The sequence below is a fragment of the Oncorhynchus mykiss genome, chromosome 21 (assembly GCF_057628025.1).
Source record: "Oncorhynchus mykiss isolate SJ-2025 chromosome 21, ASM5762802v1, whole genome shotgun sequence".
Classification (NCBI taxonomy): Eukaryota; Metazoa; Chordata; class Actinopteri; order Salmoniformes; family Salmonidae; genus Oncorhynchus; species Oncorhynchus mykiss.
The window spans coordinates 34766418-34790339 of record NC_143042.1 but is presented as its reverse complement, the minus strand read 5'-3'; the positions used below and the strand labels follow the sequence as shown (position 1 = coordinate 34790339).

The 23922-nt window shown below is 43.2% G+C and overlaps 1 protein-coding gene across 3 annotated transcripts in view; it reads left to right on the top strand.

The window, feature by feature from the left end:
* Window positions 1-18484, top strand: part of LOC110500421 (Fc receptor-like protein 5) — a 29726-nt gene extending 11242 nt beyond the window's left edge. Inside the window, exons 4-17 of one of the 3 annotated variants that reach the window (XM_090214516.1) lie at window positions 6126-6404; window positions 11313-11597; window positions 11928-12191; window positions 12407-12727; window positions 12822-13100; window positions 13275-13523; window positions 13712-13828; window positions 13948-13972; window positions 14059-14147; window positions 14313-14363; window positions 14458-14538; window positions 14616-14678; window positions 14786-14817; window positions 16393-18484. In XM_090214516.1, coding sequence (XP_090070642.1) covers window positions 6126-6404; window positions 11313-11597; window positions 11928-12191; window positions 12407-12727; window positions 12822-13100; window positions 13275-13523; window positions 13712-13828; window positions 13948-13972; window positions 14059-14147; window positions 14313-14363; window positions 14458-14538; window positions 14616-14678; window positions 14786-14790 — 2108 coding nt within the window. In that variant the 3' untranslated portion in view covers window positions 14791-14817; window positions 16393-18484. Of the gene's footprint in view, window positions 1-6125; window positions 6405-11312; window positions 11598-11927; window positions 12192-12406; window positions 12728-12821; window positions 13101-13274; window positions 13524-13711; window positions 13829-13947; window positions 13973-14058; window positions 14148-14312; window positions 14364-14457; window positions 14539-14615; window positions 14708-14785; window positions 15364-15533; window positions 15774-16392 lie in introns of those variants that run through there. The other 2 variants (XM_090214517.1, XM_021577793.3) reach the window with 2 other exon arrangements.
* The last annotated feature ends 5438 nt before the right edge of the window (window positions 18485-23922 follow it).

Here is a 23922-nt window from a genome sequence, read left to right as displayed (position 1 = left end):
ATTGGTCCAGAGCCAGGCGGCATTGGCGGAGAGTCAGGCGGAGAATGGCGCGTTGAAGAGGGCGTGGAACAAGATGGAGTCACAATCCATGCCAGGCACACCTGTGAGCTCTGGAACTCCATATCTGACAGGGAGAGTCAACATACCTGGCGGGTTCATCAGATCGTCGGTTCACCCTGACATTTCCATTCCTCTTCAGACAATAGAACTTGATCAACTGCTCACCAGGCACAGCAAGGGCCGTCCGGACCGTTCTGCTGTTCTGCTATAGCCTAATAAACACATGCAGATGGCTTATATCTTGCTTTAAATGTTTTATTATCCAAATGTACAGTACTGTATATCTTCATCTGCATCTTTATGCCTTTGTTAATAAAATAATGATAAAAATACTATTTCAAAATGCCGATGTTTATTTAGATATGGATACATAACAAATTACTATGGTAATAAATATTACTGAATTACAGAAATATTGGAACAAAGTTGTCTAATGAAGGTAAACAAATAGTTGCTTACAGGACAATACTCTTTCAAACACACATGGTCACGTCGTATAGCGCCATTATGGCTATTAGCAGGTAGCTGGACAATAGGCTTGCCTAAAAGGAGGGTAGAGGGAGAATTCTATCGTCAAATGTATTTCTTAGTTAGGTTGGCCGTGATTGGTTGCAATTTCAGTTTAATCCATCAGAAAAGACAAAACGACTAATACATCAAAAAGTATTATTATTACTATGTATCACATCTGACCGTGATTGGGAGTCCCATAGGGCGGCGCACAATTGGCCCAGCGTTTCTCTGCCTCTAAAAACAGAAATAACTGTCAGGAGGAATGGGCCAAAATTCACCCAACTTATTGTGGGAAGCTTGTGGAAGGCTTCCTGAAACGTTTGATCAGAGTTAAACACTTTAAAGGCAATGCTACCAAATACTAATTGAGTATGTGTAAACTTGTAACCCACTGGGAATGTAATGAAAGGAATAAAAGCTGAAAAAAATCATTCTCTCTACTGTTATTCTGGCATTTCACATTCATAAAATAAAGTGGGGATCCTAACTGATTTAAGACAGGGAATTTTTACTAGGATTAAATGTCAGGAATTGTGAAAAACTGAGTTTAAATGTATTTGGTGAAGGTGTATGTAAACTTCCGACTTCAACTGGACCTTTACCAACACCGCTCTGTATTTTTATACTTGGTGCTTCAAATCCTATTGCTTCTAACTTCAATATGTTCTTTAAATAAATAAGACATACACCACTTTTAACAGCACATTACTCATGTGGGACTCATGTCGCCTATGGTAGGCCTACAGTATATCGAAAAATATGGCGTGACTCTCGGCCAATAATTACATATAGAGGATTGGAGGATTCTAAACTAAAACCAAAAGCTGCCTCACTGGTCTCCCGGTGGCGGCTGGCACGGGTATCGAATCTGAATCTGTAGGTTCGATACGTAGCGTTCTTTACGAAAGACTGTTAACTGATTGGTACACTAATAGCATTTGTCTTCATTTAACTTAATAATAATACAAACAATATATACAGTACCAGTCAAAAGTTTGGACACACCTGCTCATTCCAGGGTTCTTCTTGATTTTGACTATTTTCTACATCGTAGAATAATTGTTAAAAGTGAATTTGTGGAATTTCTTTCCATTTAAATACGTTTGAGCCAGTTGTGTTGTGACAAGGTGTAACGGTTTTCTGTATGAGAAGGAGAGTCGGACCAAAATGCGGCGTGTCTATTGCAATCCATGTTTAATGAATTAACACACTAAACACAAACACTACCAAAACAATAAACTTAACAAAACCCGAAACAGCCTATACTTGTGTATCCTAACACAGAACAATGACATCAGGACACTAAGGACAATCACCCACGACAAACTCAAAGAATATGGCTGCCTAAATATGGTTCCCAATCAGAGACAACGATAAACACCTGCCTCTGATTGAGAACCACTTCAGACAGCCATAGACTTAGCTAGAACACCCCACTAGCTACAATCCCCACACATACACACCACATACAAAAACCCATGCCACACCCTGGCCTGACCAAATAAATAAAGATAAACACAAAATACTTTGACCAGGGTGTGACAGAACCCCCCCCCTAAGGTGCGGACTCCCGAACGCACCTCAAAACAATAGGGAGGGTCCGGGTGGGCGTCTGTCCATGGTGGCGGCTCCGGTGCGGGACGTGGACCCCACTCAATCAATGTCTTAGTCCCTTCTCCTCGCGTCCCTGGATAGTCCACCCTCGCCGCCGACCATGGCCTAGTAGTCCTCACCCAGAACCCCACTGGACTGAGGAGCAGATCGGGACTGAGGGGCAGCTCGGGACTGAGGCAGCTCGGGACTGAGGGGAAGCTCAGGAGTGAGAGGAAGCTCAGGAGTGAGAGGAAGCTCAGGCAGGTTGATGAATCTACCTGGCTGGCTGGTGGTTTCGGCAGATCCTGGCTGACTGGCAGATCCTGGCTGACTGGCAGATCTGGAAGAGTCTGGTCGACTGGCAGATCTTGAAGAGTCTGGTCGACTGGCAGATCTGGAAGAGTCTGGTCGACTGGCAGATCTGGAAGAGTCTGGTCGACTGGCAGATCTGGAAGAGTCTGGTCGACTGGCAGATCTGGAAGAGTCTGGTCGACTGGCAGATCTGGAAGAGTCTGGTCGACTGGCAGATCTGGAAGAGTCTGGTCGACTGGCAGATCTGGAAGAGTCTGGTCGACTGGCGGATCTGGAAGAGTCTGGTCGACTGGCGGATCTGGAAGAGTCTGGTCGACTGGCGGATCTGGAAGATTCTGGTCGACTGGCGGATCTGGAAGATTCTGGTCGACTGGCGGATCTGGAAGAGTCTGGTCGACTGGCAGATCTGGAAGAGTCTGGTCGACTGGCAGATCTGGAAGAGTCTGGTCGACTGGCAGATCTGGGAGAGTCTGGTCGACTGGCTGCTCCATGCTGACTGGCAGCTCTGGCTGCTCCATGCTGACTGGCTGCTCCATGCTGACTGGCAGCTCTGGCCGCTCCATGCTGACTGGCTGCTCTGGCTGCTCCATGCTGACTGGCTGCTCCATGCTGACTGGCTGCTCCATGCTGACTGGCGGCCCTGGCTGCTCCATGCTGACTGGCGGCCCTGGCTGCTCCATGCTGACTGGCGGCCCTGGCTGCTCCATGCTAACTGGCAGCTCTGGCGGCTCCTTGCAGACTGGCAGCTCTGGCGGCTCCTTGCAGACTGGCAGCTCTGGCGGCTCCTTGCAGACTGGCAGCTCTGGCGGCTCCTTGCAGACTGGCAGCTCTGGCGGCTCCTTGCAGACTGGCAGCTTTGGCGGCATCCTGCAGACTGGCAGCTCTGGCGGCTCCTTGCAGACTGGCAGCTCCATGCAGACTGGCAGCTCCTTGCAGACTGGCAGCTCCTTGCTAACTGGCAGCTCTATGCTAACTGGCAGCTCTATGCTAACTGGCAGCTCTATGCTAACTGGCAGCTCTATGCTAACTGGCAGCTCTATGCTAACTGGCAGCTCTATGCTAACTGGCAGTTCTGAACAGGCGGGAGACTCCGGCAGCGCTGTAGAGAAGGAAGGCTCTAACAGCGCTAAACAGGCGGGAGACTCCGACAACGCTGGAGAGGAGGGCTCCGACAGCGCTGGACAGGCGAGGCGCACTATAGGCCTGATGCGTGGTGCTGGCACTGGTGGTACTGGGCCGAGGACACGCACAGGAAGCCTGGTGCGGGGAGCTGCTACCGGAGGGCTGGGGTGTGGAGGTGGCACAGGATGGGTTAGACCGTGAAGGCGTACTGGAGATCTTGAGAGCGGTGCTGGCACAGGACGTGCAAGGCTAGGGAGGTGCACAGGAGGCCTGGTACGTGAGACTGGCACCATCTTAACCAGCCGACTAACACGCACCTCAGGACGAGTATGGAGCGCTGACCCAGGTGCCATCAAATCCCCGACACGCTCCGTCGGGCGAATTCCATGTTTAAAACACCAACACAGCAACTCCCTCATTTCTCTCTCCTCCAATTTCCCCATTAACTCCTTCACAGTCTCTGTTTCGCTCACCTCCAACACCGGCTCTGGTCTCCTCCTTGGCTCCTCACGATAAACAGGGAGAGTTGGCTCAGGTCTGGCTCCTGACTCTGCCACACTCTCCCTGAGCCCCCCCCCAAGAAATTTTTGGGGCTGACTATGGGGCCTCCGTCCGCGCCGCCTTGCTTGCTTCGCAAACTCCATTCTCCTATATCCTTCCGCGCACTGCTCCATCGAATCCCAGGCGGGCTCCGGCACTCTCCCTGGGTCGACCGCCCACCTGTCTATCTCCTCCCAAGAAGTATAGTCCATACTGTACTCCACTTTGGGCTGTTCTTGCCTGTTGACACGCTGCTTGGTCCCTTTGTGGTGGGTGATTCTGTAACGGTTTTCTGTATGAGAAGGAGAGTCGGACCAAAATGCGGCGTGTCTATTGCAATCCATGTTTAATGAATTAACACACTAAACACAAACACTACCAAAACAATAAACTTAACAAAACCCGAAACAGCCTATACTTGTGTATCCTAACACAGAACAATGACATCAGGACACTAAGGACAATCACCCACGACAAACTCAAAGAATATGGCTGCCTAAATATGGTTCCCAATCAGAGACAACGATAAACACCTGCCTCTGATTGAGAACCACTTCAGACAGCCATAGACTTAGCTAGAACACCCCACTAGCTACAATCCCCACACATACACACCACATACAAAAACCCATGCCACACCCTGGCCTGACCAAATAAATAAAGATAAACACAAAATACTTTGACCAGGGTGTGACACAAGGTAGGGTTGGTATACGGAAGATAGCCCTATTTGGTAAAAGAGCAATTCCATATTATGGCAAGAACAGCTCAAATAAGCAAAGAAAAACGACAGCTCACCATTACTTTAAGACACGAAGGTCAGTCAATACAGAACATTTCAAGAACTTTGAAAGTTTCTTCAAGTGCAGTTGCAAAAATCATCAAGCGCTATGATGAAACTGGCTCTCATGAGGACCGCCACAGGAAAGGAAGGCCCAGAGTTTCCTCTGCTGCATAGGATAAGTTCATTAGAGTTACCAGCCTTTGAAATTGCAACCCAAATAAATGCTTCACAGAGTTCAAGAAACAGACACCTCTCAACATCAAATGTTTAGTGGAAACTGTGTGAATCAGGCCTTAATGGTCAAATTGCAGCAAAGAAACCACTATTATAGGACAATAAGAAGAAGAGATAATAATAAGAAGAGACTTGCTTGGGCCAAGAAAGACGAGCAATGGACATTAGACCAGTGGAAATCTGTCCTTTGGTCAAATGAGTCCAAATTTGAGATTTTTGGTGAACGGATGATCTCCGCATGTGTGGTTCCCACCGTGACTCATGGAGGAGGAGGTGTGATGTTGAGGGGGTGCTTTGCTGGTGACACCCTTTGTGATTTATTTAGAAATCAAGGCACACTTAACCAGCATGGCTACCACAGCATTCCGCAGCGACACGCCATCCCATCTGGTTTGGGCTTAGTGGGACTATCATTTATTTTTCAACAGGACAATGACCCGACACACCTCCAGGTTGTGTACGGGCTATTTTACCAAGAAGGAGAGTTATGGAGTGCTGCATCAGAAGACCTGGCCTCCACAATCACCCCACCTCAACCCAATTGAGATGGTTTGGGATGAGTTGGACCGCGGAGTGAAAGAAAAGCAGCCAACAAGTGCTCAGCATATGTGGGAACTCCTTCAAGACTGCTGTAAAAGCATTCCAGGTGAAGCTGGTTGAGAGAATGCCAAGAATGTGCAAAGCTGTCATCAAGGCAAAGAGTGGCTATTTTGAAGAATCTAAAATCTAAAATATATTTAGATTTGTTTAATACTATTTTGGTTCCCGCATGATTCCATGTATGTTATTTCATAGTTTTCAAGTCTTCACTATTATTCTACAATGTAGCGAATAAAGAAAAACCCTTGAATGAGTAGGTATGTCCAAACTGTTGACTGGTACAATATATAAACTATATAGTTTATGTATTCATTTGTTATCACGCATGTATCCAGATGTTTTGATATTCTGCTTTTTGTTTTCTTAGCTCTTCCTGAAACTACACTGACCGTACATCCAAACCCTGCATACACTGGAGAGACAGTAACTCTGACGTGTTCAGTCGGCAGTGGCTGGAACTATACATGGTACAAAGACAACACTAAGAAAGTAGTGACCTTCTCTGGCAGACACACTACAACAGGAACCACCTTCACCATCAGGAGAGCTTCTGATTCTGACCAGGGTTTCTACTGGTGTCAGGGAGAGATCCAGTCCAGATCCATATCATCCATCATCAGTGATCCTGTCACAATCACTGTGAAAGGTGAGTTACTTTACTTAGTTTTTTATCATACAAATGGACACTTTATATTGAGTCACTCAATGGTCTGTGTGGTCGATGTGTCCATATGAAATGGTCTGTGTGTCCATATGAATGTAAAAAAGTATAGTTACGGTACTAACTACAGAAGTCAGAACACTTTTGTAATGGCACCGTAGAAGATGGCTGCCGATTTTGTCTCTTAGGGGGAGCATTTTCACTTTTGGATGAATAGCGTGCCCAGACTGAACTGCCTCCTACTCTGTCCCAGATGCTAATATATGCATATTATTATTAGTATTGGATTGAAAACACTCTGAAGTTTCTAAAACTGTTTGAATGATGTCTGTGAGTAAAACAGAACTCATATGGCAGGCAAAAACCTGAGAAGTAATCCAAACAGGAAGTGAGAAATTGATTTTCAAAACAGTGCCTATTGAAATCCCAGTGAGATATGAATGAGGTTGCACTTCCTAGGGCTTCCACTAGATGTCACAGTCTTCAGAAACTGGTTTGAGAATTCTACTATAAAGGAGGGGCTCATAATAGCTCTTTGAGTGAGTGGTCTGGCAGAGAGCCTCGGTCTCATGATGCGCACTCCCGACAGAGTTTGCTATCGTTCCAATGCTTTTCTTCAGACAATGAAATTCTCCGGTTGGAACCTTATTGATGATTTAAGTTTTAAAAATCCTACAGATTGATTGCATACATCATTTGACATGTTTCTACTGACTGTAATGGAACATTTCAAGTTTTTGTCTGGAGGAAGTGCTCGCGCCTCATGAAGATGGATTATTGGGCTGAACACGCTAACAACAAGTGGCTAAATGATGGGCTTTATGGAACTTTATGGAACAAATCAGTAATTTATTGTCGAACTGTGTTTCCTGGGAGTGCCTTCTGATGAAGATCATCAAAGGTAAGTGAATATTTATAGTGTTTTTTCTAGCTTCTGTTGACGCCAAAATGGCGGATGTTTCTTTGGCTGGATTGGGCTCTGAGCGCCGTTCGCAGATTATGCTTTTTCCGTAAAGTTTTAAAAAAATCTGACACAGCGGTTGCATTAAGGAGAAGTCTATCTTTAATTCTGTGAATAACACTTGCATCTTTTATCAATGTTTATTATGAGTATTTCTGCAAAATCACCGGAGGTGTTGGAATCAAAACATTACTGCACGTAGCGCGCCAATGTAAACTGAGATATTTGGATATAAATATGCACATTATCAAACAAAACATACATGTATTGTCTAACATGATGTCCTATGACTGTCATCTGATGAAGATCATCAAAGGTTAGTGATTACTTTTATCTATATTTCTGCTTTTTCCTATCTTTGGCTGTAAAAATGGCTGTGTGGTTTTTTGACTTGGCTATGACCTAACATAATCATATGTTGTGCTTTCGCTCTAAATATATTTTTTAATCTGACACCATGGGTAGATTAACAGGATGTTTGTCTGTCATTTAATGTATTGGACTTGTTAATGTGTGAAAGTTACATATTTCCCAAAAATATTTTTGAATTTCACGCACTGCCTTTTCAGCGGAATGTTGTCGAGGTGTTCCGTTAGCGGAACCCCTGCCCTAGAAAGGGTAACCGTGCTATTTTGTTTGTTTTTCACATTGTTTGTAACTTTTTTGTATGTAATGTTGCTGCTACAATCTCGTATGACCGAAAACAGCTTCTAGACATCAGAACACCGATTACTCACCTTGAATTGGGCAAATCATTTTTCTTTAATGAGTCGGACGAGAAGGATTTACTCCAGGCACCCGAACAGGCCCTCATCCCCGTCATTTGCAGGAGAGAGAGATGGAGATTTCACTGAAGGAGATCGGAGTGCCTAGTGAGGATCAGGTACTGTTAGCCAACGTACAATCGTTGGAAAATAAACGGGATGAACTAAAAGCTGAGATATCCTACCAACGGGACATTCAAAACTGTAATATCTTATGTTTCACCGAGTTGTGACTGAACGACGACATTAATAACATACAGCTGGCAGGTTATACACTCTATCGGCAGGATTGTCTTACCAGCAGCCTCTGGTAAGACAAGGGGTGGCGGTCTATGTGTATTTGTAAACAACAGCTGGTGCACGATATCTAAGGAAGTCTCTAGGTTTTGCTTGCCTGAGGTAGAGTATCTCATGATAAGCAGTAGACCGCACTATCTACCTAGAGAGTTTTCATCTGTATTTTTCGTATCTGTCTGCATACCACCACAGACCGATGCTGGCCCTAAGCCCACCATAAACAAACAGGAAAACGCTCATCCTGAGGCGGCTCTCCTAGTGGCCGGGGACTTTAACGCAGGAAAATTAAATCAGTTTTACCTAAAAATACTCTAGACCACCTTTACTCTACACACAGAGATGCATACAAAGCTCTCCATCACCCTCCATTTGGCAAATCTGACCAGAATTCTATGCTCCTGATTCCTGCTTACAAGCAAAAATTAATGCAGGAAGCACCATTGACTCGATCATTAAAAATGTGATCAGGTGAAGGAGATGCTAAACTACAGGACTATTTTGCTAGCACACACTGGAATATGTTCCGGGATTCTTCTGATGGCATTGAGGAGTACACTACGTCAGTCACTGGCTTCATCAATAAGTGCATCGAATACGTCGTCGCCACAGTGACTGTACGTACATACCCCAACCAGAAGCCATGGATTACAGGCAACATCCGCACCAAGCTAAAGGGTAGAGCTGCCGTTTTCAAGGAGCGGAACTCTAACCTGGAAGCTTATAAGAAATTCTGCTATGCCGACGAACCATCAAACAGGCAAAGCGTCAATAGAGGACTAAGATTGAATCGTACTACACCGGCTCCGATGCTTGTCGGATGTGGCAGAGCTTGCAAACTATTATAGACTACAAAGGGAAGCACAGCCGAGTGCTGCCCAGTGACACAAGCCTACCAGATGAGCTAAATAACTTATATGTTCGCTTCGAGGCAAGTAACACTGAAACATGCATGAGGGCATCAGCTGTTCCGGACGATTGTGTGATCACGGTCTACGCAGCCGATGTGAGTAAGACCTTTAAACAGGTCAATATTCACAAGACCGCAGGGCCAGACGGATTACCAGGACGTGTACTGCGAACATGTGCTGACCAACTGGCAAGTGTCTTATTTATGTACTTAGAGACTCGAAATTGAGCTCAAGTGCATCCTGTTTCCATTTATCATCCTTGAGATGTTTCTACAACTTGATTGGAGTCCATCTGTGGTAAATTAAATTGTTTGGACATGATTGGAAATTTGAAAAGGTACACACCTGTCTATATAAGATCCCACAGTTGACAGCGCAGAGCTCAACGGAATTGTCCGTAGAGCTGCGAGACAGGATTGTGCCGAGGCACAGATCTGGGGAAGGTTACCAAAAAATGTCTGCAGCAATGAAGGTCCCATCAACAAAGTAGCCTCCATCATTCTTAAATGGAAGAAGTTTGGAACCATCAAGACTCTTCCTCGAGCTGACCGCCCGGCCAAACTGAGCAATCAGAGGAGAAGGGCCTTGTTCAGTGAGGTAACCAAGAACCTGATGGTCACCCTGACAGAGGTCCAGAGTTCCTCTGTGGAGATGGGAGAACCTTCCAGAAGGACAACCATCTCTGCAGCACTCCAGGAATCAGGCCATTCTTGTAGAGTGACCAGGTGGAAGCAACTCCTCAGTAAAAGGCACATGACAGCCCGCTTGAAGTTTGCCAAAAGGCACTTAGAGGACTCTCAAACCCTGAGAATAATGATTCTCTGGTCTGATGAAACCAAGATGGCACTCCAGAATACCAAGCGTCACAACTGGAGGAAACCTGGCACCATCCCTAAGGTGAAGCATGGTGGTGGCAACATCATGCTGTTGGGATTTTGTTCAGCGGCAGGGACTGGGAGACAAGTCAGGATCGAGGGAAAGATGAACGGTGCAAAGTACAGAGAGATCCTTGATGAAAACCTGCTCCAGAGCACTCAGGATCTCAGACTGGGGCAAAGGTTCACCCTCTAACAGGACAGTGACCCTAAACACACATCCAAGACAACGTAGGAGTGGCTTCAGGACTCTCTGAATGTCCTTGAGTGGCCCAGCCAGAGCCCGGACTTGAACCCGAGCAAACATCTCTGGAGTGACCTGAAAATAGCTGGGCACCGATGCTCCCCATCCAACCTGAAGAATCGGAGATTACTCCCCAAATACAGGTGTGCCAAGCTTGTAGCGTCTTACCCAAGAAGAATTGAGGCTGTTTTCTGTTGTGGAAATTCTAATAAATAATGAGTAGAGACAAGGTCAATCACCAATCAGGATATTACTTTATTCAAACCTTATTAATAAGGGAACACAGAGCAATTGCTTCTACAATAATGAGGCTGGTCAACTCAACACTCCCAAGTGTTGTGGCTAGCAGCTCTAACACAAAGAATACAAAATACATTTTATAGCAAGTCTCCATGACAAACAACAGATGTATGGAATGGGTCACAAGGTGAGACTTGATATATGATCAAGGAGTATCCCCCAGCCAGATAGTATTTGTTATGAAAACTGTTCTTATTGAGCTTAGGCCCCTAAGACGAGGCTCTGATCTCGTCCCTGGTACAGAAACACCAACTACTTATAGGGCTTAAATCAATTGTAGTCCTGAGGCAAGTGAGCCTCTGGGTCATACACTATCCCAGGATAGGTGTAACATCAGAGATGACGTACAATAGTTCCAGACACTACCCCACACAACTTGTCTCAGACCGTATCTCCTCCAAGGCCAAAGGAGGGAGTGACTGGCACACAGACAAGTATTTTTTTCCTAGTATTTTTATAGTATGAAAATGTTCCAACACCAGCTAAATCTATGGATATTACCAAGCATGTTTCCAGATCTTTAAATTATGCTCTTTTCTCACAGCCCTGCCCAAAGCTACACTCAACATAACACCAAAACCTGCATACACTGGAGAGACAGTAACTATGACGTGTTCAGTGGGGTCTGACAGTGGCTGGAGCTATACATGGTACAAAGGCAACACTAAGAAAGTAGTGACCTTGTCTGGCAGACACTTGACAACAGGAACCACCTTCACCATCAGTAGTGCTGCTGAGTCTGACCAGGGTCTCTACTGGTGTCAGGGAGAGACCCAGTCCAGATCCATATCATCAATCATCAGTGATCCTGTCACAATCACTGTGAAAGGTGAGTAATTTTTTGTGTGTGTGTGTGTGTGTGTGTGTGTGTGTGTGTGTGTGTGTGTGTGTGTGTGTGTGTGTGTGTGTGTGTGTGTGTGTGTGTGTGTGTGTGTGTGTGTGTGTGTGTGTGTGTGTGTGTGTGTGTGTGTGTGTGGACATCACTGTATATGTCAGCAATCTGATGACCAGATCTTGGTAAGCCAGACAGTTCAGACTGCATACGTATGTTCAGAAATGACAATTTATGATATGGTCATGTTGTGGAAAATTCTGATCAACATTATTTTACATTCTAAGCTATGTGATAATGTTTATTTTCTGTGTTGTGTCTGTGCAGAGAGACCTGCGGCTGTTCTGACCCTCCAACTCAACTGGCCCCAGATTTTCAGTGGAGAGACTGTTACTCTCAGATGTGACATACAGGGGGGAGAAGAGATTGAGTATGCTTTTTATAACAGTGGGAAGTTGGTCTACACCAAAACAGAGCCTGAGTACAGAATCGATCCTGCAAAGAATGGTTTATATACCTGTGAAGGTCTTCAGAAAAGAAATGGCTTAAAACACTCCCAGACAAGTAATGATATACAATTAACTGTGTTAGGTAAGTCTGTTTTTATGGGATTGCAAAAGAAAGAGACAGAATAGTGAGAAAAAGACTAAGGAATGAGGTCATGTAGCAGACAGTGAGATCAATGATCAATTATATTTAGATTTTAGGGTAAGGTACTATACCATAATAACAAAATGGGTAATTATTTTATCTTAAATTATTTGAACATTTAACTAATTTAATCGTGTCATTATCCTTTGTAACAGATCAACCCCAAGCTGTCCTGATTGTCTCTCCTCAGTGGCTGAACCCTGGAGACTCTGTTACTCTGAGCTGTGGGGTTAAAGAGTCATCTACAGGCTGGAGGTTCTTCTGGTACAGAACTGTTCCCTACACAGCTGGGTTACTCTCTCTGTCAGATAGGTCCTACTCTGTAGAGCCTCTATCTGGCAATGGGACTAGTGAAGACTCCTACACTCTGATCCCTGCTGGTCCTAGTCACACAGGAGGATATGTGTGTAGAGCTGGAAGAGGAGACCCAGTTTATGACACACTCTACAGTAAACCTCAGTTTCTCTGGTCAGGAGGTAACTAACTGCATTGAAACTGCATTTAATCATACTTAAGTCCCCCTCATGTGTATATATAACTATAATTTGACTCTGTCACTCTTTGTTTCAGAACCGCAACCTTCGGTGTCTCTCAAAATGAAACCTAACAGAACTCAACACTTTACATCAAAGTCTCTCTCACTGAGCTGTGAGGAGAAGGGGAACACTATTGGATGGAAACTGAAGAGATACAGAGAGAAAGCAGTGGAGTCAGAGTGTGGCTCTATCTGGGGATCAATAGCAGGATCCAAATGTACCATAATGCTTATATTCTCATGGGACAGTGGAGTGTACTGGTGTGAGTCTGGATCAGGAGAGTACAGTAATGCTGTCAACATCACAGTGGCTGGTACGTCTATTGTCCAACATTCACTAACACTTTCTTACATTACAATGTATGATAATGATGTTTAATTCTGTAACTGAATGGTTGCATTTCATAGAATACAAGCTCATCAGATGTTAATATATTGTGAGTGATTACTCCAGATTTACAGTTTTATTGATATATTATGTTACACAGTTGGCCATCTGATCCTGGAGAGCCCTGCCTATCCCATAACTGAGGGAGACTCTGTGACTCTACGCTGTACACATAGATATCAGGAAACAAACCCAATACCGAAGGTTGATTTCTACAAAGATGGAGTACTCATCAGGAATGAGACCACAGGAGAGATGACCATCCCTGCAGTGTCCAAGTCAGATGAAGGCTTCTATAAGTGTAAATCTAATAAAGCAGAGTCACCAGAGAGCGTGGTGAGAGTGAGAGGTGAGAAAATAATAATGATCACATTACATTTTCATCTCTGGTCATCAGAGATTTGTAGTGTTAAAAAGCATACTCCAGGTTTGGAGTTGCAAGCTCAGGCTGGTCATCTGATCTCAAGTCAGTTGCCAAATATATATAATGTATCTACAGAATTGTTTCACTTTGTCCATTTGTTGTTCTCTCTCCAGGCGTAACTCCTGGACCCTCTACATCAGACCCAGTAGGAGTGGTTGTGGGCCTGGTTGTTGCTGGTGTTCTACTGACCATTCTCCTGGTACTGCTGTGTCGATATAAAAATGCCAAAGGTGAGACTTTTATAATTTCTCATTAAACTTTTTTGTTCATGTTTAGGAGAAAAAAATTCTAATTGCAAAAGTTCAAAACATTAATGACCTGATATAATAGTATGCATTTCTCATTACAGATTCCTGTTGCAACAGGACATTCTCGTGAGTACACCTGTCTTTCAACTATGTTCCTTTTCATACAGTAAAATATAATCTGTGTGTTTCATGACTATCTCTCTCCCTGTAAGGCTCCCCCAGCCCCAGAGCACCAACCAACAGGACCAAGAATCTACCCAGGGACGGGCTCCTGATCCTGGGTATACACGTATGCAGCATGGTCAGTCTCTCAGTCCAGACCACTGTCTCTCTCCCCTCTCTGTAATTTCACACACTAACTTTTCACCATTCACTTTGAATACAACATGCTACTGTACTTTAAGTCCCTAGACAAGCTGAGGGAAAACCAACACATTCATCTTTCTATCTGTTCTTTGACCAACAGGTGGCGCTAACATCTACGATACAATCACTCCCCCAGACAATAATGACAATGGTATCGTATACTGTATGTTACGTTTAGCATGAATACAGTATAGAGTTGTTGTTGCACTAAGTAGAGATATTAGTGTATTACCTGTATGTTTCAGATGCTGGTGCTGCTACTGCTGGACCAAGTGATGTGATGTACGCCCAGATTCAACTCAAAGAGTTGGACAAGAAAAAGAAAAGTAATTCTCAACTGTCACATAAATTCATACAAAATGCAGCATTGTTTTTCACTCATAAAAAAAGTCCTCCTCCTCAGAAATGCCAGCTGATCCAAAAGAAAATCCAGTCTATTCTGAGGTCAAGACAGGGAAGGCCACAGGTGAGACCCATTCTACAGGTTGGCAATCAGTGAAATCTAAATGTGCGATTTTGGAATTTTGATGAAGATGCAATAATCTCATTCTTTCATTTGTACATTTTCATCAGCTTAAACAGAAGGCCAAAGCCAAAGAAGAAAGGTAAGACTAGACATCCCTCCATATTTCCCCTCACTCCTCTTTTTATTTTACCTTTATTTAAATAGGCAAGTCAGTTAAGAACAAACTCTAGTTTTCAATGACGGCCTAGGAACAGGCCATCATTGAGGGTTAACTGCCTTGTTCAGGGGCAGAACGACAGATGTGTACCTTGTCAGCTTAGTCCAACTCTCTAACCACCAGCTGTATATTATTCTGTATATTCACTGGTTATATATATTTGTTTTTTTCACCCCTTTTTTCTCCCCAATTTCATGATATCCAATTGGTCGTAGTTACAGTCTTGTCTCATCGCTGCAACTCTGAGAGAGAGAGAGGCGAAGGTCAAGAGCCATGCGTCCTCCGAAACACAACCTAACCAAACTGCACTGCTTCTTGACACAATGCCCATCCAACCCGGAAGCCAGCCGCACCAATGTGTCGGAGGAAACCGTACACCTGGCGCCCGTGTCAGCATGCACTGCACCTGGCCCGCCACAGGAGTCGCTAGTGCGCGATGAGACAAGGATATCCCTGCCGGCCAAACCCTCCCCTAACGATGTGCGCCGCCCCATGGGCCTCCTGGTCGCGGCCGGCTGCAACAGAGCCTGGACTCGAACCCAGAGTCTCTAGTGGCACAGCTAGCACTGCAATGCAGTGCCTTAGACCACTTGGGAGGCCTGGTTATATTATTCTAATGTGTTATCCTTACCCCTTATAGAAACTGCAAATCCACCTGAGGCACATTTGGTCTATTCTAAAGTGAAGCCAGGCACATCCACAGATAAGACTAATTATAGTCGTATGCTATTGATATTTAATATGATACTAATATGGAACTAATTCTTCAATGTCAAGGTATACTTAATCTATTGTTAGGTTCTGGACAAACTGTAGTAAAAACTCAGACGGACAACTAGAAAAAGCTCAAACCAAGTTTATTCCCCCACTGGGTCATACATCTGCAAAGACAAGGCATGAATACACAAGCACATATATTTATAACTTTGCACTAGGCGAGGTCAACTCCTTACAAATCTATACAACCAATACATCTCCGTTGCTAGGCAGGGATTTAATTGGTACCTCTCACTGGTGTAGTCAGACCTGCCTGATACTAAAACATTTGTGGGCATGGAAGTGTATGTGTGAGATAGGACTGTAGTAGACGAGTCGTTGTGTTGGGCCTCTCTGGCCTCCCTCCCAGAGGTTTCTTCTCACTTCATCTGTTGATTCGACCTCAAGACGCATTCTTCACTCCTCCCTAGTTCCTCAGCTGGCCTGCCTTATCAGTGATTAACTGTTGCCCTTCACCTCCCTCCTTAGAAACATGGAACAGAATATGAACTTTCTACACTCAGTAACTTTCCACACACCTAGTTCCCATCTACCCTTCATTGGCCCCAACATATACATTCCTTATACACGTGAAGTAATCAATCAATTCTAGAATGATAACATGAATAAGTATATTTCAAGCTAGATTTCAACACTACTTAAAGGACGTCTATTTGTTTGATTCTTAAGAGTTTGTTTGACTGCGTGTCCTAAACTACTTTGTGTGGTGAAATGTTGCAGGTCCTTGAGGGATGGAGGGATGGAGGGATAGCGGGAATGGCGGGACACACGCAAACACACACACACACGCACGCACGCACACACACACTCACACAATAACACCTTGTACATTAAGGATTTTTTTCTTATTTTATTTATCAACAGCTACAGTGCCTTGCGAAAGTATTCGGCCCCCTTGAACTTTGCGACCTTTTGCCACATTTCAGGCTTCAAACATAAAGATATAAAACTGTATTTTTTTGTGAAGAATCAACAACAAGTGGGACACAATCATGAAGTGGAACGACATTTTTACTTTTTAACAAATCAACTTTTTTAACAAATCAAAAACTGAAAAATTGGGCGTGCAAAATTATTCAGCCCCCTTAAGTTAATACTTTGTAGCGCCACATTTTGCTGCGATTACAGCTGTAAGTCGTTTGGGGTATGTCTCTATCAGTTTTGCACATCGAGAGACTGAAATTTTTTCCCATTCCTCCTTGCAAAACAGCTTGAGCTCAGTGAGGTTGGATGGAGAGCATTTGTGAACAGCAGTTTTCAGTTCTTTCCACAGATTCTCGATTGGATTCAGGTCTGGACTTTGACTTGGCCATTCTAACACCTGGATATGTTTATTTTTGAACCATTCCATTGTAGATTTTGCTTTATGTTTTGGATCATTGTCTTGTTGGAAGACAAATCTCTGTCCCAGTCTCAGGTCTTTTGCAGACTCCATCAGGTTTTCTTCCAGAATGGTCCTGTATTTGGCTCCATCCATCTTTCCATCAATTTTAACCATCTTCCCTGTCCCTGCTGAAGAAAAGCAGGCCCAAACCATGATGCTGCCACCACCATGTTTGACAGTGGGGATGGTGTGTTCAGCTGTGTTGCTTTTACGCCAAACATAGCGTTTTGCATTGTTGCCAAAAAGTTCAATTTTGGTTTCATCTGACCAGAGCACCTTCTTCCACATGTTCTGTGTGTCTCCCAGGTGGCTTGTGGCAAACTTTAAACAACACTTTTTATGGATATCTTTAAGAAATGGCTTTCTTCTTGCCACTCTTCCATAAAGGCCAGATTTGTGCAATATACGACTGATTGTTGTCCTATGGACAGAGTCTCCCACCTCAGCTGTAGATCTCTGCAGTTCATCCAGAGTGATCATGGGCCTCTTGGCTGCATCTCTGATCAGTCTTCTCCTTGTATGAGCTGAAAGTTTAGAGGGACGGCCAGGTCTTGGTAGATTTGCAGTGGTCTGATACTCCTTCCATTTCAATATTATCGCTTGCGCAGTGCTCCTTGGGATGTTTAAAGCTTGGGAAATCGTTTTGTATCCAAATCCGGCTTTAAACTTCTTCACAACAGTATCTCGGACCTGCCTGGTGTGTTCCTTGTTCTTCATGATGCTCTCTGCGCTTTTAACGGACCTCTGAGACTATCACAGTGCAGGTGCATTTATACGGAGACTTGATTACACACAGGTGGATTGTATTTATAATCATTAGTCATTTAGGTCAACATTGGATCATTCAGAGATCCTCACTGAACTTCTGGAGAGTTTGCTGCACTGAAAGTAAAGGGGCTGAATAATTTTGCACGCCCAATTTTTCAGTTTTTGATTTGTTAAAAAAGTTTGAAATATCCAATAAATGTCGTTCCACTTCATGATTGTGTCCCACTTGTTGTTGATTCTTCACAAAAAAATACAGTTTTATATCTTTATGTTTGAAGCCTGAAATGTGGCAAAAGGTTGCAAAGTTCAAGGGGGCCGAATACTTTCGCAAGGCACTGTATATTGTATTTAAGCATGGTTTGATTGTGTATTACTGTAACAGCTTTTTGTATTGTGTGGTGTAATGATAATGGATCTTATCTGCAGCTGCAGTAATTGTATCTGCTTTGTGTTGTGTATTGAATTGTACTGTTTTGTTGTAAATGTATTACAATGGTTATCTTTAATTTATTATGTCTGTTATTCAGATGATAGAATAACATATTTGCATATGAATTTCCAAAATATTATAAATATTATTCATGTTTTCTTCTACTGGCCTGTACTTTTACATTATCTTTGCATTATGCTTTTTTATAAACTTTTTTTTTTTTTTATCCACCTGATGGAATGAGTGCTTTCTTACAGTAAATGGATGTTGTCATTGTAAATGTTTCCATAAAACCTAATTTGGTCAAACCTCCCTTCAGCCTAGTATAGATCTTAGGCTCCCAAATGTTTGATTTAAAGGGCTTCTTGTGACTCCCTATCCCGGATCCGGGAGCATAATCATCGCCTGACGCTAATTAGCATAACGCAACGGACATAAATACCCCTAGAAAATATTCCTATTCATGAAAATCACAAATGAAATATATTGAGACACAGCTTAGCCTTTTGTTAATCACCCTGTCATCTCAGATTTTCAAAATATGCTTTACAGCCAAAGCTAGACAAGCATTTGTGTAAGTTTATCGATAGCCTAGCATAGCATTATGCCTTGCTAGCAGCAGGCAACCTTGTCACAAATCAGAAAAGCAATCAAATTAAATTGTTTACCTTTAATCAACTTTGGATGTTTTCACTCACGAGACTCCCTGGTAGATAGCCATAAGTTCATTTTTTCCCCAAATATTTTTTTTGTAGGCGAAATAGCTCCGTTTGTTCTTCACGTTTGACTGAGAAATCGCCCGGAAATTGCAGTCACGAAAACGGCGGAAAATATTCCAAATTAGCTCCATAATATCGACAGAAACATGGCAAACGTTGTTTATAATCAATCCTCAAGGTGTTTTTCTAATATCTATTCGATAATATATCCGTCGGGAGAATTCGTTTTTCAGTAGGACCGATTGGAGTAATGGCTACCTCTGTATTTTACACGAGAATCTCTCTCGGAGCCACCATGTGACCACTTACGCAACGTAGCTGCCTACGGCTATTCTTCAACATAAATGCGTAAAACTACGTCACAATGCTGTAGACACCTTGGGGAATACGTAGAAAGCGTAAGCTCATTGATGGCACATTCACAGCTCAATAGGGACTCATTGGAACGCAGCGCTTTCAAAACCTGGGGCACTTCCGGATTGGATTTTTCTCAGGCTTTCGCCTGCAACATCAGTTCTGTTATACTCACAGACAATATCTTTAAAGTTTTGGAAACGTTAGAGTGTTTTCTATCCAAAGTTGTCAATTATATGCATATTCTAGCATCTTGTCCTGGCAAAATATCCCGTTTAAAACGCGATTTTTTTTCTTCCAAAAATGAAAATACTGCCCCTAGAGTTGCAAATTAAAGGGTCAATCTGCTATTTCTGCATCCATTTTTGGACTTAATTATATCTACCCATTGAATCTTGAGAAATATAACATAAATTCCTCACGAACAAAGTTCAAATGCCGAACCCCATTTTTCAGAATGACTTATTAGGGAAGAGTGTGCCTGAAAAGAACAGTTCTTCTCAGTTTTATGATGTTATATACTTTGTAGGAGTTCTGAGGAGCTGGTTAGTACTGTTACTGTGTATCACTTTTTTAATATTGAAATGTGTACATGCACGTCTATGATGGCAAAGGGATCTTCCAAGTAAGCAAAGGTAAGACACATTAGCCAGGGTGTGGTATTTACATGGAAGCAATATTGAATATGTTCATTGCTGTGTTGAATTCCAACTAGTGACCTATGTATGCATGACTACCAGTTCTCCCATATTGCCTCCTCATCCTACAGACAGATCATGATGATTAATGACATTAGTGGTGTATGACTCTTACTGCTATTTCCAGTGTCCCTGCATGGTCTGGAAGATCACCGTTCCAGTTAGGGGGTTTCTGTGTCTATGTGTCTATGTGGTCAGACAGACAACCGGCAGCCAGGTCATTGTCACTGCTCCTGAGAAACAGAACCTGGGACCCAGTACCTTCTGAAAAAGTTGACATGTGTTTCATGTCCCTCAGACACACTGACCTATGAGCATGCAGAAGAAGTCATGCAAACACTTCTGCAGGTATACGAAGCCTAGATAAAAATGTTCTGCAACTTCGAGTGGTCTGCTCATAAAGTAACAAAGCTACCGGTATCTGTGAAACACCATGACCATTAACCACACAACCAGCAGCAACTAGGAAACACATGCTCCAAAACCACCACCATCATACTGATCAACACAGTGACAGACCCCAAACACACCCACGTCTCATCGTCTAACTCTCAATCTGAGTGAAGGGTTATTTTTAGAGATCAACTATAGAATGTGACTTCCTTTTCAACTAACATACAGGAATTATTTTATAGAACAGCAGCTCTCATCAAAAGGAAGTCTCTACTCTTTCTCCTCTACTCTTTCTTCTCTGTGTGTTTTGGATAGTCAACTGCTAGCTATCAGTGACAGTGATAGATAAGGACATACAGCCAGAGGAAACAGTCATACAACACCTTAAAGAGATGTCTGGTGGTCCCTTCTCCTGCTTCTCCAAACAGGGAATATTCCTTCTCCAACCTCCACTATGGTAAGTTTTATAATGATTTGTATTGATTTGAACCTTTTAAACACAATACAACCATTAACAAGTTTAAAAACATTTCCCCATCGTGGTCCTCTTGAAAATACATGAAAACAAAAATCTACACAAGATAACATGAAAACAAAATACCTCTCAAATACATCTCATCAATAGGGAGGAAACTGTCAAAGGAATAAAATAGATTTCTTATTTTGTTTTTATTTCTATTTTTTTATTTCACCTTTATTTAACCAGGTAGGCTAGTTGAGAACAAGTTCTCATTTGCAACTGCGACCTGGCCAAGATAAAGCATAGCAGTATGAGCAGACAACACAGAGTTACACATGGAGTAAACAATTAACAAGTCAATAACACAGTAGAAAACAAAGGGGGAGTCTATATACAATGTGTGCAAAAGGCATGAGGTAGGCGAATAATTACAATTTTGCAGATTAACACTGGAGTGATAAATGATCAGATGGTCATGTACAGGTAGAGATATTGGTGTGCAAAAGAGCAGAAAAGTAAATAAATAAAAACAGTATGGGGATGAGGTAGGTGAAAATGGGTGGGCTATATACCAATAGACTATGTACAGCTGCAGCGATCGGTTAGCTGCTCAGATAGCTGATGTTTGAAGTTGGTGAGGGAGATAAAAGTCTCCAACTTCAGCGATTTTTGCAATTCGTTCCAGTCACAGGCAGCAGAGTACTGGAACGAAAGGCGGCCAAATGAGGTGTTGGCTTTAGGGATGATCAGTGAGATACACCTGCTGGGGCGCGTGCTACGGATGGGTGTTGCCATCGTGACCAGTGAGCTGAGATAAGGCGGAGCTTTACCTAGCATGGACTTGTAGATGACCTGGAGCCAGTGGGTCTGGCGACGAATATGTAGCGAGGGCCAGCCGACTAGAGCATACAAGTCGCAGTGGTGGGTGGTATAAGGTGCTTTAGTGACAAAACGGATGGCACTGTGATAGACTGCATCCAGTTTGCTGAGTAGAGTGTTGGAAGCCATTTTGTAGATGACATCGCCGAAGTCGAGGATCGGTAGGATAGTCAGTTTTACTAGGGTAAGCTTGGCGGCGTGAGTGAAGGAGGCTTTGTTGCGGAATAGAAAGCCGACTCTTGATTTGATTTTCGATTGGAGATGTTTGATATGAGTCTGGAAGGAGAGTTTGCAGTCTAGCCAGACACCTAGGTACTTATAGATGTCCACATATTCTAGGTTGGAACCATCCAGGGTGGTGATGCTAGGCGGGCATGCGGGTGCAGGCAGCGATCGGTTGAAAAGCATGCATTTGGTTTTACTAGCGTTTAAGAGCAGTCGGAGGCCACGGAAGGAGTGTTGTATGGCATTGAAGCTTGTTTGGAGGTTAGATAGCACAGATGACCAAGTAACGTTCATTGAAACAATAATAATTTCTTGTTCAGTTAAAGCATTTTGCCCATAAACCATGTCTTAAGGTTTATCTTAAAACTCCATAGTGTATTGATCGATTTTATATGGTTTGGTACACCATTCCATTCCTCTGCACCAGTGTTAAGGAAATAGCTTTTTCCAGCCATGCTCCTATAGAGCAGTGGTCTCATATTGGCAACACTGGCTCTGGTGTGATGGCTATGAGAGTCTGTGATGAAATGAAAATAACCAGACCAGTAACTGGGGGAAAAGGCATGTATCACGTTAAACGATCAACAGTTTGATCTGCACCACCACCAGATCAACTGGAAGCCAGTTCAGTTCCCTGAAATGATTAGGACCAACGTGTGTCTCTATGGCTGAGCTTGAGTATAATTCTCATTAGTTTGTTTTGGGCCCTTTGAAGTTTGTCTTTCACATGTTTTGTTATGCCACTGAACCATGAGATACAAGCATAGTCATAGTGGACCTGTATGTTGTAGTGGACCAGAGATGTTGCCTGGGTCTTCATAGTCTCTATCCAGGAACTTGGCTACCCTTCCCAGGAACTTTGTCCTGGTGTGAAAATTCCCAATGACCTTCAGAGCCACAAGTTCACATGTCATGTGTTGGTCCAGTTCACATCCCAATGTATGTAAAAGAGCATTTTTACACACCTTTACACTTGACAGAGAAGTTGGAAGAGTTTCTCACTTAGTGTTTGGAACCAAACAGGATACATTCTGTCTTGCCTAAATGGATAACCACTTACTGACTTTAGTCAGTTGGCTGCTTAGGGTCTTTTCAACGGTCTCTTTATTCTAATGTGAAACCAAGAGGGTATAATCATCCCCAAACAAGATCCATTGCATGTGCTTGCTTGCATGAGAAAGAAAGGAAAACAGTTTGCTTTCTTTAACTTCATTGTTGGTCTTTGCATGGTGTGTGTTGACTGTAGAATGCCTAGTCATCAGGGATTGGTTGGATATCTCAACATGTTTGCTTTATTACTGTGCGACAACACCTACATAATACCTATATTCAGGAACATAACACGTGCCAATGGTGCTGTTGGGTCAGCAGCTGTTGCGGTGCTTCTAGAACGCAACAGATCTTACGACCCTGTGCCTAATGGCTGTCATTCATTAAAATGAAGGAGATATGGGACCGTATTGAATGATTGTTTCTATGACATAATATGAGACATTGACGGAATAAGATAACCGCAGTTCTGCCTTAAATTCTTCAATGAACTGTAACTATATTTTTTTCTGTAAGGGTTTATTATGCATTTCTTCGGACTGACATGTACAGTGGGGCAAAAAAGTATTTAGTCAGCCACCAAATGTGCACGTTCTCCCACTTAAAAAGATGAGAGAGGCCTGTAATTTTCATCATAGGTACACTTCAACTATGACAGACAAAATGAGAAAAAAAATCCAGAAAATCACATTGTAGAATTTTTAATGAATTTATTTGCAAATGATGGTGGAAAATAAGTATTTGGTCAATAACAAAAGTTTATCTCAATACTTTGTTATATACCCTTTGTTGGCAATGACAGAGGTCAAACGTTTTCTGTAAGTCTTCACAAGGTTTTCACACACTGTTGCTGGTATTTTGGCCCATTCCTCCATGCAGATCTCCTCTAG